This window comes from Psittacula echo, assembly GCF_963264785.1.
Source record: "Psittacula echo genome assembly, chromosome: 1".
NCBI classification, from domain to species: Eukaryota; Metazoa; Chordata; class Aves; order Psittaciformes; family Psittacidae; genus Psittacula; species Psittacula echo.
The window spans coordinates 54,804,512-54,822,041 of NC_137735.1; the positions used below are offsets into that span (position 1 = coordinate 54,804,512).

General features: G+C 38.8%; 1 protein-coding gene across 1 annotated transcript in view; it reads left to right on the top strand.

Annotated features, from left to right (window-relative positions):
* Positions 1-17,530, top strand: part of BANK1 (B cell scaffold protein with ankyrin repeats 1) — a gene marked incomplete at both ends in the record, with an annotated part of 139,469 nt that overhangs the window by 106,744 nt on the left and 15,195 nt on the right. The window contains 5 exon segments of the mRNA XM_080637543.1: positions 10,195-10,291; positions 11,705-11,780; positions 11,782-11,910; positions 11,912-11,991; positions 14,927-15,190. Of these exon segments, the coding sequence (XP_080493669.1) occupies positions 10,195-10,291; positions 11,705-11,780; positions 11,782-11,910; positions 11,912-11,991; positions 14,927-15,190 (646 nt within the window).

The following is a 17,530-nucleotide window of genomic DNA, read 5'->3' on the forward strand; positions in this document are numbered from 1 at the left end:
AACATACACAAACATTGGATGTTACTTAACGATATTCCACCTCCTCTCTCTGCTGCTGGCTGGTCTGCTAAGGGAGCAGTAATTTAATAACTACACTGAAAGTTCACACAGTGCAATTGTCATCAAGAGAAAGGGAAGCTCTCTGGAGAATGGTTATCATTTTGCCCAGAAATAATTAAGAAAAGAAAAATTCTTCTTCTGCTAGAGTGAAAAATTAACCCATTGGCGAGATGGGAGTGCTTTTGTGGAGTTTGCAGTGATTACACAGCCTGTCAAACAGCAGTGGATATTTTGTTCAGCAGAATCAGTACTATACAAGATTTGAGAGTCTTTCAAAAGGTCGTGTGGGTGTGTGAAAAGTGAAGTAACAAGAATTGTCATTAAAGCAGAAATGAGCTAAAATAAGTCTGAGGAGGAATTTTATTTTTGAATGCTCAGAAAGAAATAAACCTCTTGATACTCAGTAGTTAAAGAAAAGCACAAATACTTTGAAGAGAGAAAGTAAGCACAAGTTCTTCAGATGGGGACTGCAGTGATTTGATTTAAAAACCAAACAGACATTTTTGTATATACCAGTAAATTAAGTTCTGTGATTACAAGTCCCTTTTTCTTTCTCCTGCAGTAATGTTTTTCTTTCAAATCTGTAGTGATGAAGGCTGTATAATAATAAAAGGACATTAAAAACACAAAGAGAAATATGGTTATCAAGACACCAAGCTTTTACTTAGTTTGTATTTTGTTTATTGTTTGTTTCTTAGTGTGGGTGAATTTGTACAAAGGGAGCGAGTGGGGTTTTTTTCCCAAAATTCAGTTAAAAGTAGGAGTTTAAAAAATGTTGCAGAAAATTTACTATGATTTGATAGACAGGCATACAAAATAAGTGTGAAGTTACATAGAATAATGATGCAAATAGAGATCAGTTCGGGAATGAAAGCTGGCTGATGCACAGTGAAGTAAATCTGCTCATAACAAAGTTAAAGGCAGATATGCAAATGAAATGGTTTAGTAAGAGAGCCCAGAAGGAAATTACTTCAAATTACAATAGATTATTTCAAATGAAGCAATTCTTTTTGCTCTTATCAAATATCTGAGCCCAAAGTTGGGTATTTATTGATGTTTTAATTTGTTTATTTTTTAATATACTGCAAATCATTTGTTTCAGTCATAAGTTTACTCCAGACTGATCCTAAAATCATTAGATTTTGGCAGTGGAGTGTTTCATGTCTCATTTCTTTTATTCTATGTAATCATCTATCTTTGGTAGTTATGTGCATTTATATACTTTCAGCACACTGACGTGAGAATTCTAACACTTTGTTATCTTTTAGTATCTCAGAAAATATGGTAGCTGTTGGGACTTCTGGCAAACTATATGCAGAAGAAATTTTACAAATTATTGTGAATGTCACAATATTATTTTTGCTGTCATTCTGTGTCCCTGCTTGGTTTTCTACATAATCTAGTATGTGCTTGTTTTGTTCTAATTTGTTAGGATTAGTTTAATCAAAACATGAGTATGCTTATCCATTAGATCATGAAATGCTCTCGATTTGAACTAATATGAACAAAGCAGAAACTAGCTGGTTAAGCCAAAATCCATGCCAATAAAGAAAACAATTATACACACCTGTGACCCCTAAAGAGAAATCTGTACTTCTTCCTCAGCTAGCTAAGCGATGTTGATGGCACTGTGGGTACGGTTGTCTTGTATCAATATCACAAGACCTCAATAAGGCATGGAAAAATGAAAGGGAATCATGGAAAACATAGCACTGAACAGCATCAGTGAGAAAAATCCCAGGAACTTTTTATGCCCTTGTACTTCCCGAAAAAAAAAAAAAAAAAAAAATAGATAGAGGAGAATGGTCCTCTAACTCATTTCTGGGCATTGAATGTGCTGATCTTTTTGGTTCAGCAATGCTGCACGTGCAGCTCCTGGGTGCATCCTGAGACGTGCATAAGTCAAAGATGTGTAGAGCTGAGGCACTGCAGCACATGTGCTCCCTCTGTCCATCGTGAAGCAGAGAAGAAGAAAGCTGAGGGCCCACCTTGTGTATCAGCATGGAGTTCAATGGGAATGGCTCAGCCATGTTCTTTGAGAAGGCAGAGTGCGTTGTGTATCACACACCTTGCTCTGACAGTTGGGGAGCAAGCAGAAGGCAGCAGTTTTGACTGGCAGGATAATATATCCTGTTCTTTGGCTTTCTCTTGCTTGGCTCAGGAGGCCAAGTTCAAGTATTTCAAGGGCTGGATCCAGCCCCTAGGCTACTCAGCCCACACAGCTTTAAACTGCTCTCTGTTTCAGCATTTCATGCTAGAATACGTGCCGCAAAGCTTCCTCCACCCCCTTTGTTCCCACCTGCTGTAATCCTTGATTATAACAGTGTATTGAATGTTTCACTGCACTCATGCTTTAGAGAAATGTGTGTCCTCTCATCTGGTTTGGACTGGGGTTTTTTTGCAAGCATTGGATATCAAGCCAGGTAATAGGGTAGTAAAAGTGCTTAACATTAATAAAGCTAATGAACAGCAATGTAGGATCTGTCCTTATGCATGCAATCAAATTTATGAATCTGGCTTCTGTCATTTCTCCAGGTACTCATACCAGGGCCCTGGGAAAAATGAGTAATAAATACTTAAACACTTCCAATCCTTTGATGAATATTTTACATTGTAGAATATGTGAATATTAGTAACATTAATGCAGATTTGAGAGTTAGAAAAATTTTTATAACTAGAATGGCTGCTCACAAAGTAATAGCTTAGGGATGCTGGTGGAACTGAATGAGTTTGCTGAATTGTCTGCTTGCATTTAATGATGCATGGAAAGTGCAAATGGAAAATATTCCCTAGAGTAGATCTAGTTCTCACCTTTGTATTCTAGAAAGCTCTGGCAGGCTGAGTGACAAGGGATGTAGTAGAGGCTAGAGTATAGCAAGGGCAAGACAAAATGTGCAGTAACTGCCAAGATGGATGCCAAATGGCAGTATATTTGAGGTCCCTTCTCCTTCAGTTGCTGAAAATAGGGTCTAAGCCAGCAGTGCTGGTAGGTATGAGGAGTGCTATGAGCAAATCACCTGAGGCTGGAAGAGAAGCCCAACTACTATGTTTCACTCCAGTTTCTCTAAAAGCAAGACCAGATGCTTTAGAAAGCAAGTTTGATATGCCTGTGACAGGGAAATGGAGGAAACCATCCAGCTAAGGAAAACAATTTCTTCTGTCTCGAGGTTCTGAAATTACTTACCCTATTTCCACCCTGTTTTCCCCTGTTCTTAAGTTCACTCCCTGTGAGAGGACACTATAGCTATGGCTGTGCGATGCAAGTTTCCCACCTCTGTAATCCCTGCCTGGTGAGGTTTGTATGTTAGCCAGAAATGCACTGAAGCCCTCTAGTTAATAATGTTGTCAGAGTAAGGAGAGGACTCCTTCCCCTGGGAGGCACGCAGTACACTGTTTGGGCTGGAGGACAGAGCTTTTGGCTTTGCCAGCACAGTTCACCTCCCATGGAAATGAACAACCTGCCAAGTGTGCCACTTGATACCTAGTAACAGAGGAAAGTAGTGGTTTACTGTTGTTACTGTCTTCTGAGAGCAGATGGCATAGAGTATGCTAGCTCTTACATGGAGGCCAGAAGGACGACCCCTTTATTTTGGGAGGGGCTTTCCACACTCACGGTTCTTACTGGGAGGCAAGGTTGTCTTCATCATCACCAAGGTGGTTATGCTTTTCCAGCAGAAACTATTCTGAAGTACTCCATGAAGTTAGCCTTAAAGTCTTTATTGTGGTAGGACTTAAGAGTTGGAATCTAGTCCTGCTTTTGCAGAATTTAAGTCTTTCTAAATGAGATGTGGAGGTGTCACCCATCCAAAACCAGCCAACGTTAAAATACAGATGAAGTTGGCTGTATAGAAGGCACTTGGAAGCAGCATAGGGGTATGAAATATATTATGTTGATGCTTTGATGCTTTAATGCTAGGTAAGGAAGAGTGACGAGTTTCCAAATGAGCATATGAGGGTCAAAACTGAAAGATGATTCAGGAATGAAACATGAATTGATGGAATTACTTGAGAAAATAGTTTTCTGCTGCTGAGACCAGAAATGCCACCACAGGGCTTTGATTGTGAAGCATGGCAGTATTTTGAATTATATTTAACCAGTTTCTTCATCTTTACAGCATACATGAAAGTAGATTTTGTGGGAAGACCAACTGAGTTGTTCTGGTTTTTCTGTCAGAGGTGATCCTGATTTTCAGTTGTGCAGCTTAAGAGATTAGTAAGGTTTCATTTAGGTAAGGAAATCAGATTGAAAAGGTCATGAAATTACTGACAAATTTTGTCACTTAGGTAAAACAGGCTTGTAATTTTCTTTGTAAATTATCTAGAAGAGACTTTACACTTTGCGGTAAAGAGGAGGAGAGGGAGGCTGTGGGCTTTGGTTTGGTGTTTTTTTAACAAATTGACCTTTTTTAGAAGAATCCAGCATACTTTTTTTGAAGGAAGCCAGTATATCTTGTTTTGGTGTTCATGCCATTGCTTTGAATTGAATAAATGAAAAAACATCCCTCTATTGGAGTAGATTGCGTATGGGCTACTTCTCAAGTTGAGGCTTAGGTTGCTTATGCTGTCCCCCTTTTCTAGAATCTTAAATGCTGACAGATAGTGATTTGTAATGTCAGCAAACTTGGAAGGCAAAAGTTTCTGTGCAGTTTAATTTTGTAGGTGATTTTTAGCCTAAAGAAATAATAAGGAGAACAAGGCCAATGCTTAAAAAACTTAGGTACTTGTATAAAAGCAAAAAAAGATAGAAATTAAGATAAGGATGCAGTTCTTTTATGTGACCAACCTTAACATTTGGTAAATTAACAGATGGAATAATTTATGTGATTTATATGAAAGAGCATGGCTTGTTCAGGAAACAGTCAAGGGAAAACAGGATAAAGTGCTGTGTTTGTCTACCATCCATGCATAGGCTTGCTCTGAGGTCTAGATAATCAGCATCTGCTCAGGAGAGAATACAGTAGAGGAGACATTATTCAAGTTTTTAAATGCATTGGTAAAGTTTTGATGTTTAAGATGAAGGAAATAGGGGATATTTTTCTTTGTAAACAAAAGTGCAAACTTACCTCACTGTGGAGGAAAGACTGAAAGAGAGCAACCCCAAATAGGAAAATGAAGTCCAGAGGAAGTAAAAATTGTATCAGGTTGCCAAGGTCAAAGAAGTATAGCATAGGCATGTAAGGACATTATAAGGAAGACCAAGATACAAAATGAAATGCAGCTAACAAGAAAAATCAGAACTAACAAGAAATGTTTTTATAAGGCTGTTTTTCAGCAGTTCGTTGTCAAAATGGAAAAGTTTATTTATTACAGTCATCCTGGTTCCTGTACTGTTTCGTACCCTATTAACAATTTAGATAATAGATTTTTCAAATTCCTTCCAACTCCTCAATCCAGTGTAGTGATTTATGTAGTGATTTAACTCTCATACAGTTACATGAAGTTTGGAAGTGTTCACAGTTCACATCTACTTCCAGGTTTTCAAAGCTGTTGATCTTACTTTTAAGAAAGGACTGTATGCAGTATTGAGGTCTGCACTGAAGAGAAAAAAGACAAGACACTGACCATATAAGTCTAAATGAGTACACGTCCATTTGGTTTTCTTTAGGATGCACTGACCCCAAAGACAAAGACATTCATGTACCTGCATAGTTGGTATCAGATAATTTTAAAAGCACTACTGTACTTGCATCTGGGCTCTACGTGCCCTCACAGCCTTTCTAGCAAGCCCATATAGACTGTGATAGCTTTAACCAGCATTTGGCAACTTGTTTCTCAGAGTTCAGGGGTTATCTTGTTGCTTAATAGTCAGAAGAAGATGCCTAATGCTGTGTCCGTAGGACAGCCATACCAAGGTTGTCTTCTGATCTGAAATCATGAGCCACAGAGTAGCGGTAGACAGACGAATGAGCAATGCTTCCCTTGGCAGAGCTGCAGACTTGAATGTTGGGAGTGCAATAAGAAGAAATGTTGTGGTGACATGTTATAAATAAATCAAGCAACCAGATCTATCTCAGCTCTGAAAGAATGGGCCTTAGTGTGATGGGATAATATTTTGAGATGTCTGATAGCAAGCTTGAATGGTTTCCAACAAGCAGCTGAAAAAGCCCTGGAGTTCAGAAAATCAAATAGTCTTTGTCCTAAACAAATTAAAGGCAGCACCTTTAGTTTAATCTGGTGTTTGAAGTCTTGCTTCTTCCAGAAAAAGGCTTAATGAAGAAAACAGGTAGGCAGGTGAACTGACTGATGTGTGAAAATTGAATCAGAAATAAGATTATAGTTAAAATTTAGGTGTGGGCTGCAGGGAGCTGCCTTGTTTGTGCTATCCTGCTTGGTATGCTGTCTACAAGAAAGATAGTTTATACCAAAAAGAAGGGGATCACGTAGCTCAGCACTGACTTTTGGGAAAGAAAATCTTGTCTCAAGGAAGGAACGCATGATGTTTTTCAGGCATCTCATACACAGGATGCAAAAACATCATTGCAGCAGAAGGTATCTAGGGAGATTGCTGGAAAGTATATCGTGGTATGCCTGGCAGAGCCTGACTTACATGCAGGGAAGAAAATAGTATGAAGTTACAGTGTTTAAGATTCACTGAAGGGCTCCACAGAATATTACGTATGCATGTCATTCAGCATTGTAAGTGGCTCTGCAGTAATGTGCCTTGTTCAGATTTAAGAAGTTTGCCAGGATAGCATGAGAGTTACCAGTACAATGGTGCTGAACACTGGGCAGCACAGAGATGTGACTTGTGAAGGCCAAGTCTGTAAGAAACTAGAGGATAACCCACAGAAGGGATGACAGATTTGTCAAGACAGAGACACAGAACTGTCAAATCCATGTCAACATTTTAATGATTGATATTTAAGCCTCAACAATCAACTCCTTGTTAGTCCATACAATAATGTAAATATTCCAGTGCACTTCTGTAAACTACCCTATATCACATCAGGGACTAACTTCCATAGGAATAAAAATTCTTTTTTTAACTCAGCCCTAACTAAAGAGAATGTCTTGTCAAAAGGATCGGTGAGAATTTTACAAGCAATGATAAGAATTTTCTCCAGCAGTTTTTCTATTGCAGTAGTCCATAAAAACTGAGGAGGTAGGAGAAAGAATGAATTCCTAAACTGCAACACAGACATGGAAGTCTCTGTTACATACATTTTATTTATTTATTTATTTATTTAAAGAAATATCAGCACAATAAGATGAAATGGAGATGTGAGTCTGAATTTAGAGTCACAAGGGAGATAATTATTCAGTGTAAAAAAGATAGAGAGATATACATATATACACACAATTGAATTTCAGCTTATTAGGGGCCAGTTTTCTGGAAGAAAATTACAACTAATACGGAGACAATTGGAAAACAGTGGAATCAATCACAATAAGAATCGCATGACTTAGTGAATTATTGCCCTAAGCATTGTCCCAGTTTGAAAGCTGTTGAGGAATCTCTCATAAGGACTTCTGTGTTACTTTGTTTCTGGGAACATAAGGTATGGATGTATATGTATATCCATTTATATTTTATATATGAAGACTTATGTGAGCTGCAATTGATATACTTACCTGTGAGTTACTGTTTTTAATGAAGTGCTGATGTCTAGCTGCTCCTCACTTTGCTATAACTGGATACAATATCACTGTTGGGTTAGATTCTTCTGAATTCTTTCACATTTCACTCTTTGCTGTACAAGAAGGTACAAAGCACCAAATTTCAATGGTATGGGCCCTTACCATGGGGGAGGGTTCCCTCTTGGTAAATGATTCACTGGAGAGAAATGTTTTTGATGGGAAGAAAATCCTTTGTATAAGAAGGAAGAAATCTTTAGAAAACATGCCTTAAGAAGGATGGCTTTTCAGAAGGGCATTGCAAAAAATGCTAACAGGATGTTTATAATAATTTTGTTAATGGCATTCCTGAGTAAATAATTGAGGTAAATTGGTTCAGACTTTGTATAAGAGGGACAGCTTTGAAGCTATTCAAAAACTCAGCCTATTTGAAAGACAGTTGAAATTTCTGAAAGAAAATTAAGTATCTACCTTTTAATGCGGAGAGGTGGCATTTAATCTTGGGACTTGAAACATCGTCAGACTTTCAGAGGACTTTCAATTCATTCCAACATCCCTGTTGCATTTTGAGGTAAGGAGATTTTATTGCTAACTCACAAACTAGAGTTTCAAACCTTCAGAGCCCTTTTCCGTAGTCTGTTGTGAGCAGTTCTGTGCTGACAATAGCAGCTTTTTTATACTTTTTTTATGTAAGAGTCGTTTCTAATAAAGTTAGTTCTTCCTTTGGAAACTAGCTTGACATCTGTAAGAAATCTCTGAGTGCATCAAAGAATCATATTCAGCCAGACAGACTCAAAAGAATTTAAAGTTCAGGTCTGCATGTGAATTGTACACTACATCCTAAATTCTGCTGCAGAAACATCACTCTAGCTATGCTATTACATTAGTCAGTGGCTAAACTTCTGAATTGCATCCTGAATTCTAGGAAATCTTAGGAGATTCAGCATTATCTGCGGAGCTACTATAAGCTAGCAAGGCAGGCTGATCTTCAATCTTCTGAAACACTGAAGTTTCAAAGGTGCATATTAATCATATCTATTCTGTTGTTTTCCTGTGAGTCACCAGGTTTCCTTCAGTTGAGAAATATCTTTGCCAATGAAGAAAATCAGAAAGTGCCAGTTGTTTCCTCCACTTACTCTTTTGACCTCATTCTACTGACTGTCTATCCGTGCATACTTTGTGTTTGTAAAGATAAAAGTGAGCATCTTGAAAGAATTTCTCTGGTGTGGTACTCCACTGTAATAGGGGGACAGCTTTAATGCATCTAGAGCTCTGCTTGCTTGATTTCTTCTGCACACATCTTCTGTTCTGAGAAGAAATATGTAACTTTTCATGAAACCCTTTTTTCCCCCAGCTGTGCAGTTACATTTGGCACATGCAGGCCTAAATCTTTTGAAAATAAATATTCTGAAAAGCTTTAACTTCAAGGCTGTTAAAAGGTATCCTATGTCTGTGAGGCACAGAGGAACCAGAAAAATTATGAGGAAGTACAAGCAAACAGGATTGTCTGATGTGCACATTATATGGGCGTAGAAGATGGAGAGTAATACTTTATTGTTGGACACAGGTATAGCTATGTAGAAATCCAGGTGCCTTGTTAAAGCAGCAAAGCGGGTCAGGGGAACGTCTGATGGCTGCACTGTCTTGAAGACAAGTGTTCATGAGGTGGGTGCGTACAGGAGTAACAGGGAAGTAGGCACTCTCGATTCCCCAAAAAACCCCACCATTTCTCCAAATGTTTTCCCCTTTCACACAATGCGAACTCTGTCCCTCAGACAGTGGTGCTGTGTGTCAGGAGGCAGCAGGATACTAGGAACAAACATCGAGTGTGGCATGAGCTCATAGGATTCAGTTTCTGTGCATGCAGAAGGGTCTCAGTTCTTCCTCTTAAATCACTGTCCACTGATCTGCTTGTAATTAATCTTGCAGACTGGATGATATATGGTGTTTCCCTGCCTGCTTTGAGGCTGGTGTATTCAAACTCCCAGACCTGACATTTTGTGATTCAAAATTCCTGAACAATTATTGAGGGCTCCATTGTGCCTATGCAGGAGTGTTTTAATATTACACTTACATGGGAATGAAGTGCCTGCTGAGTTCTTTGGAAAAAAGGTACCTTTTGAAATGCCAGTTCTTTCTGAAAATCAGCAGCTGACAAGTGTGTGATGTGTATTTCAAGATGACAGAACTTGTCTGTACCTATGTATGTTGCAAGTTTGCTCTTAGTAGCTACGGGTGAGCAGAAGTTCGTTCTTCTTCTGCTTGAAGAAATAAATTGATAACATTGTAGAGAACCAAGTGTTCTGACCCTCACCAGGCTGATTTAAAAAAGCCCTGTGTGAACATAATGGCTTTCTAGGGGACCAAAACCCAATGCCTTGTCACTTTGAGGCACTGAGGTAGAACCACTAGCATGCTTTGCAGTCCCTTTTCTGGTTTTTCAGTGCCCGATGGTACCAACCACAAGGGTACAGGAACTGTTTGCAGTGAGGCCTGCAGGATGTAAAGATAGGAGATGATGAGATCAAAACAAATGTTCTCCTTTGTTTTTCTTTCTAGATTAATACAGCAGATAATTTCACCAATTGCAAGGTGGAAGCAGAAGTTGATGACACTTACGTGGTTATGCTAGGCTCAGAAACTCAACCAGCCGTGAGTAAGTCATGTTGTTAGATTGCTTTATCAGTAGCAAAGCATGCGCTGTATTAAACGAATGGGATCATGGACAAACAGAGGGGGCACATTACTTTCCGTTTCCACAGGTTACTGCAGCTTCCAGGGACTGCAGAAGTCCTAGGACAAGGGGGAAGGCAGGTGAGGGATTCAGTCATGATAACAAAGTCATTGCTCAGTCAGACCTCAGTGCAGCCACCACCACCCCCAGTGGATCCTGGAAATCTGTGATCTCTGCATGTAGAAAAGACCTGAATTCTCAGAGTTCTCAGAGAGGGGAGACACTGTCCACAGATGCAGCCAGCACCTGTGTGGAGGCAGATTTTGCAGCATGATGTTCATACATCTAAGCATAGATTGATTACAAGCTTGTTAATAATCTGTGTGGTCATATGTACTCCCCTTGAAGATTGCAAATGAAATTGCATTTTTGCATTTACTGATGGCATATATTTTGCATAAGTTTTACAGTATCATGGATTATAAAGATAAACTTTATCTTGTTTCTATCTTATCTGCTTGTTAACAATGTCTCACATTCTATACAAAAAGGATAATTCTTATTTGCTAAGTTTAAACTTGTTGCTTTAGCCCTGATACGTTTTTACTGCCTCTGTCATGCTTTCTATGGGATCACCTCAGGGTGAGCACAGGGAAGAACACCACAGATTGTAACAGCTGACTGTGTTAGCCAGCTAAATACCCTAACTTCTCATTTGAATCAGTGGTGAAGGAAAGGCATCACCAAAAGATAAATCAGAATGGAAACCTGCATCAAGGGTTGATATTACTTGCTCTGCATTTACTGTAAGTTTGGTGGCAGACTTTACTGTTTATGTCACTGAGGTTGACTATCCAAGTCTGGGTGCTTTTGTATATGTATCTTTTCCCATCTTTAGGCTATATTCTTATTCTGTGGTCCATGGGCCACTAAAGACAGAAGAGCTCCATTTCCACAGGAGTACAGCCATGTCTCCCAGGGCAATGTTTATTTAATTTTAGAGATATTTAAATAAGCCCTTGTATAAAAACAAGTTACACAGCTGTGTGAGCTACAGCTTTGTTTTACTAAGTGTGGCACTGTGCTGCATTGAAAGTCAAGTGTATTATGGAAGCAAGTTAAGTGTGCGTGATTTCAGACTGACAGCAGCTCTAGAGAAGTTTAACACTACATGCACGAAGGTGGTGTGTATCAGAATAGCAAGATACAATAAAAACTTCCACTGTTGATTTGGTAAATATTTAAAAAGCTGTTCACTGACACTATGTATTTGACAGCTTTCCTACTGTATCATTTCATAAAAGTTTTATTAGCAATTGTGTTGCTTCTGTGGAATCCTTGAAACAGGGTATGTTTCCAGATGGCAAATTTTAAATGAAATAATGCATTCTTTAGCATTAAAAGCCAAGCAGAACCCAGGAGATCAATATGGAATTGGTTCGAGATGCCAACAAGAAGCTGAGGTGGGTGAGGAAAGAAGATGATGTAGAAGACAGCAGAGAGACAGAACATGAAGATCAAGAAGAAGATTCATACAGCTTTCACAGCCGTCCTGACAATTTGTATGCCAGCATACCTGATGATCTCGAAGAGAACAGGAGACTGCTTTTTTTGTAAGAGGCTGCCTCCTCCTCCCCCTCAAAACCTGCCTGGCATCCTAAGACAGGATGATTTATCACAAGGTACGACCTTGGGAGGAAAATAACCCCACGAACAAACATGTGCAAATGCAGACTAGGTGCTGCTATAGAGGTTATGTATGGTTACTTCTAATAGCAGTGGCTAGGCAGTATAGCCCTAGTTCTGCAAAGCAAGCAAGTGCATATGAGCTTTCCTCCACCAAGATATTCATGACCAGGCATGTCAGCTGAACTGGGGTATGGGCTGCTGGGTTCAGGTTTTAGGTTTTCCTCACTCTGCCCATCTCAGAGAGCTGCTAAATCATACATGATGCACTGGATTTACAAAAGAGGCCTGAAACAAACTACTGAGCTTGTATTTTTGTCAAGTTAAGTATTTACCACTTTAAGATATTAAATACTACCTTGATTTAATACAGCTTGGAATTTCACAGGTAGAATTAAAAGAAAGCAACTGTGCATAGAGAAGTAAGAGTATATTATTACATTTTAGCCAATGTTGTGGTTATAAATAAAAAGCCATATCGTGCTGCAGATTGAAAAGAGAGAAATTGTGACCTGTAATGAAATGCTTTGCCTTCTTTTTTTTTTTTTTTTCCCTTTTTTCTTTTTATCCTTCTGCCCCAGAGTAAAAACCTGAAATTGTGTTGTATTTTGATTCAGCTGATGAGAAGCCCAAAATACTATTTGCCTGTCTTTCAGAGGGGATGATTATCACTTTTTACTCATTGGGAAAATAAGTATGCAAAAGAATTCAAGCTTAAATACCAATCTTAAATAGTCACATAGGGGAAAATAAACCCTTCTTATTTGTCCTGAATACTACTGGTAAGTGCACACACAAATTGCTTCTCAGTTTCTCCACTGGTTATTACTGTTAACTCTGTTTTTAAATGTGGCATAACCTAAGAGAGTCTTAAATTACCATCACCAAGCACACTGAAGTCATCCAAGTTCGCATAAGTAGATAGAAATAGCTTTCTAGCCTTACAGCCTGTTATAGGTAGGGTTTTGTCCTGTTTTCTCTGAGAAAGAAAAAGCTGGGAGTCATAGGTGGATTCTAAAAGAAAGAATAAAATTAATGTTAAAGATGTGTTTTGTTTCCCATGAAATACTCAACTGCAGCTATATGCATACATAAATGAGGGTTCAGGTTGACGTATAGGATTTGATAGTGTAGGTTTGAAATAAATGTCTGTCTTGAAATAGTTCTCATAGCTCTACCATCAAGTAGTAATGTGACCCTCGGTCAAATGCTGTCTATCTGTATGTGGGTACCAGGTTAGAAAGCTTCTTGGCTACATAGTGTCCTGTGCTGAGTGCTGTTCTGGTAAGGCAGAGTTTGTCTAAAAACACTCCTGTGTGAATAGTTCGTTTAAAACACGCTGTGAAGCTTTCTGAAGCATTAGCCTTGGTTTCATCGTTGGGGAGCAAGGTGGGGGAGTATCAGAATTCCTCTAAATAAGGATGAGGCTTGCTTTCAAGGGAGAGCTCTAATGTGTCATTGCTACCTAGTTTTATCAGCCACTTGCTTCAGATGTTGCCGTGGAATACCTAAAGGCAAGTCCCCTCTTCCTGAAGCCTGTGTTTTGACAGTGGCACGACAGTGCCCCGTGTGGGAGTTAAAAGAAAGAGTATCCTGCAGAGAAAGGAATAGGATTTCCATAGTGACCTGGAAACAAAATATTTTTAATATTAAATATGGCAGGTGTATTAATCTCAAGTGCTGCTTTAAAACATTTTTACGACTTAGCCAGAATGCATGTTGATTGTACGTATTAATAACACATCCCATTTATGAACATATCCCACTTACAAAGACTGTTCGGTTCCTCTGAACCCATAATAACCTCCTCAGGGGGTTATGCTAGGTGGTCTCTAGTGGTGGTCTCTCCAATTGGGCACTTGTAAGTCAAGGTCATGCTTTGTCAAGAAAGGTTGGACCAGATGATTCCTGAGGTCCCTTCCAACCTATGGGGTTCTATGATTCATAAACAGATAAAGCAATTCTTTAAGTAGCAGCCAAAGGACTGAAAACCCGAGTAGTGACCACTACCTTGTTTAGCAGATACACATGCACAGGCAGTAGGTTACAGCATGAGAAGAACATGACTCAGCAGAAGAATTCCAGGCTCCTGTTTTTTGCAGGAGAGATGGGTAATCAGCACAAGAAAGTTACAAACATCTATGGGAACACTGGCCTCTGTTACAGTTTCTAACTCTTCACAGTTTGTGGGGTTTTAAAGACAAATCAAAACAAACTAAAGTATTGGGAAACTCAATTCCTTTTAATGCAGTAAAATGTAAAAGCTAAAGGAATGCAAGTACTGAGTAGTTATACTATGAAATACATGAAATGTAGGAAGTACAGAGAGTCAGAGGAGTTACTGGCAGGGAGATAGTCTTAGCATAGGTTATAAGAGGTCGTAAATTTCATCTGCCCTGTATGGGGCTCTTTAAACTTTTTTTTCACCTTGTCCTACACTCCGTCTTAGTAAAACCCTCAAAACCATGTGGGACGCTAAAGATGTAGGAAAGACAAGCCCCAGCATTTTCTAGAATAACTTCCAATTCTTAAGTCATTGTTGCAAGAGGTAACAAATACCCTGACTCCAAAATGCCGAGGGCCACAGGTACCACTTACTTGGCTTCACCATTAAAGCACATGTTTGTGTGACTCTGGTGGGAGCACCTGGGGCACTCAATATTTCTTTTAAATGAGCCCATTTATTTTGGACTAATAGCTAAGCATCTGGTTTTGATAATCTGATGTGAAATCATGAGGAGGCTCTGAAGTTGGAATTATTCCTCTGGGGCATCCTTTCTACTGACTTAGATGATCAGAAGCCTCTGAAAATCAGAGCACTTCAGAGGTGAAATTAAGTCTGGGTTACTTTAAGAAACTCTAAAGCTGTAAGTTAAGTCCTGATATCCTTTATGTACTGTATATATGGAACACAAGTCCTCACTTTTTCAGAGAGGAATTCTGTGAAAGACAGAAGTGAAAGACAACATAGTGATGGACTTATAACAGCATGCTACAAAGAAGATGCATGGGAGAGAGACAGTGGCGAGGAAGACCTGTACACTTTCAGGACACTGGATGAATCTGTGTCTGATTTCGTACTGGTTGAGGATGACAAGAAAAGGAAGGAACTCAAGTCTTTTATCATGAACAGGCCGCCAGCCCCTGTCCCTCATCCACTATATTCACCAGTCAGAGAGGAGAACACTCCCTATTGTAATGCAAGGTTAGTGCTGCTGCTTTGTAAATATTTGCTGTTAGAATATAGAGTTATCTCTTCTATTTGATGAATATTTAAAAGACTTGTTCAGTTACTTTCAAACCAACAAATAAGTTGATTCACTCAACCTACTCTCTCCTTCCAAATGAGCTGAGAACATCTCAGACTAACATTAATTTTCAATTTGCATCTCAGATAGCATCATTATTTTTGCTTAAATTTAAAAAACTTACGGCCATATGATGCATAAATAAGAATCACTGGGCTAGCTGGGAGCATGTCTGTTTTAATAGTGCAATACCAAATGTGCTATTTTAATTGCCTTTGCTTTTAGCTTCTTTATCAAAATGTTCTTAATTCTAAGAGAGAAATTTTAGATATTTATTTATTTATTTATTTTTCTACTGAGAACAGTAGGGAGAAAGGCCTGTGTGACAGCTCCTCTTTCAAATCTCCTTTCTCTAATGCAAGATGCTAGAAATGGCCCCTGAGGAGGGATTATGCCCTTCTACCATTTCTGTGAAAAACAGGGGACCTTTTGGAGCTTATACATGGAAATTTAAAGCTGGAAGAGATCTTGGGTATCCTGCAGTTCAATTCAGACTGAGGCCAAATTTCAAAATAACAAAAGGGATTTCTGTGAACCTGCTGCAGAGATAGATCTCTGAGCCCCACAATACATACTGCCTGCATTAGCAGCTCCCTCTACAAAAAGCTGGCTATGCATAAGAATAAATGGTAGAAAACCAGGCCGAGAAAGGTTACCAATAGATTGCCTACTCCATCCAATGAGTGTTCTGCACTAAAACAGGATTAATGCTACCTAGATCATCCTACAAAATACAAAAGAGCACCTCCTTTTTCATGCCTATTTCAGTCAGTGATTTATTTTTTTCTTCTTAGCTAGCTCTCCTCCTCCAGGCTGTGTAACTCCAGGTGAGGGCCAGAATGTGTGGGCTAACACGTTTATCATTTAGTTGCTCTTTCTTCAGCACGTTCAGGAGATACAAGGATGAATCATTACCGTAGTTAAAGAGTAATTCAAGCACGAATGTGGGGGGGGCCTGTTACACCTGCAGAAGTCCTGAAATGGCTGCTTTTACTGAGATTACTAGTGCTGTGTTTCAAATCTTCATCCTCTATCATCATAGACAGGCTAGTGACTTGAAAACCCTTACTGTGAAGATGCTTTATTTGGGAGATCACTTTTACTGTCTTTTATTGCACTATAGTTTTTCACTTTGTCTACTCTAACTATTCACAAAGGAAGAGACTGAGGAACTGCTTTGATGGGTCTGTGGTTCTTTTATACCATATATTTATATATATATATACACATAACACACACACTCCTCCACGGTTTTTAGCTTTGCTTTTGTTTCCTGTTGTTCTGTGGAATCAGCCTCTGGCTCAAGTTTATTTACTGATACAACTACAGGTGGAAGCACTTTAAGAAATCTTCAGCTGACCACTTGGGCTTCCTTATTGCCTGGCCATCCTGCTGGATCCAAGTCTGGAGTTTTTCATTCTCCTGTTTTGTTCAGGGATTCCCGAGATAGTGAAATTTAGGACAGAAGTGATGTATCTTCAGCTGATTTTTCTTGCAAACTTGGTTTGGCAGGTTTTGTCCTTCTCCACACTGGTTAAAAAATGCTTTCTCCAGTCCAGCAATATCCCAGTTACCAGTTTATTATATGAAAACTGCTTATAATCGTAAAAAATTGATTGTTTTGGCTGTAAGAAACAGAAAATTTCTTTGCAGTCCATCATTAAAATCTCCATATGCTTGTAGCCATCGCTTTATAATTTAGTCTAATCAGTGTAAAATAAAATTACTCTGACTAGGGCATATATACGTTTTACATCCCTCAAATAAATTGATAGTTTCAGGGTTTGATTTCATATATTATGTTATGAAGACTGTTGCAAACGTTGCCAGTTGAAATACTCGAGAAGTTAGAATCAAGGTAATTTTGCTGCTTATTTCTTTCTCCCTGCAACAAACATTCAATACAATCCTTAAATATACAGCCATGTGCTGCTATATATCACAGCTATTTTGTTTCATCTAGTTGTTAAATGAGTGAGTGTAAGATGCAGAACTTTTTGGTGTTTTTCATTCCCATTTTTGTTTAAAATATAGTTCGTGCCTTCCTGAAACACTGTTCTTTCAGACCTTCCTGCAATTTGTTCTGGATCCACTGAGGTTTTGGATGCCCAATATGAAATAACTGAGATGCCATTTTTGAGATTAACAGCCTTATATAATATTCAAAGCAGAGATCCCAGTGGTTGCAGTGGCCACTATGATTGTTCAGAAGTTCATATTAAATTAT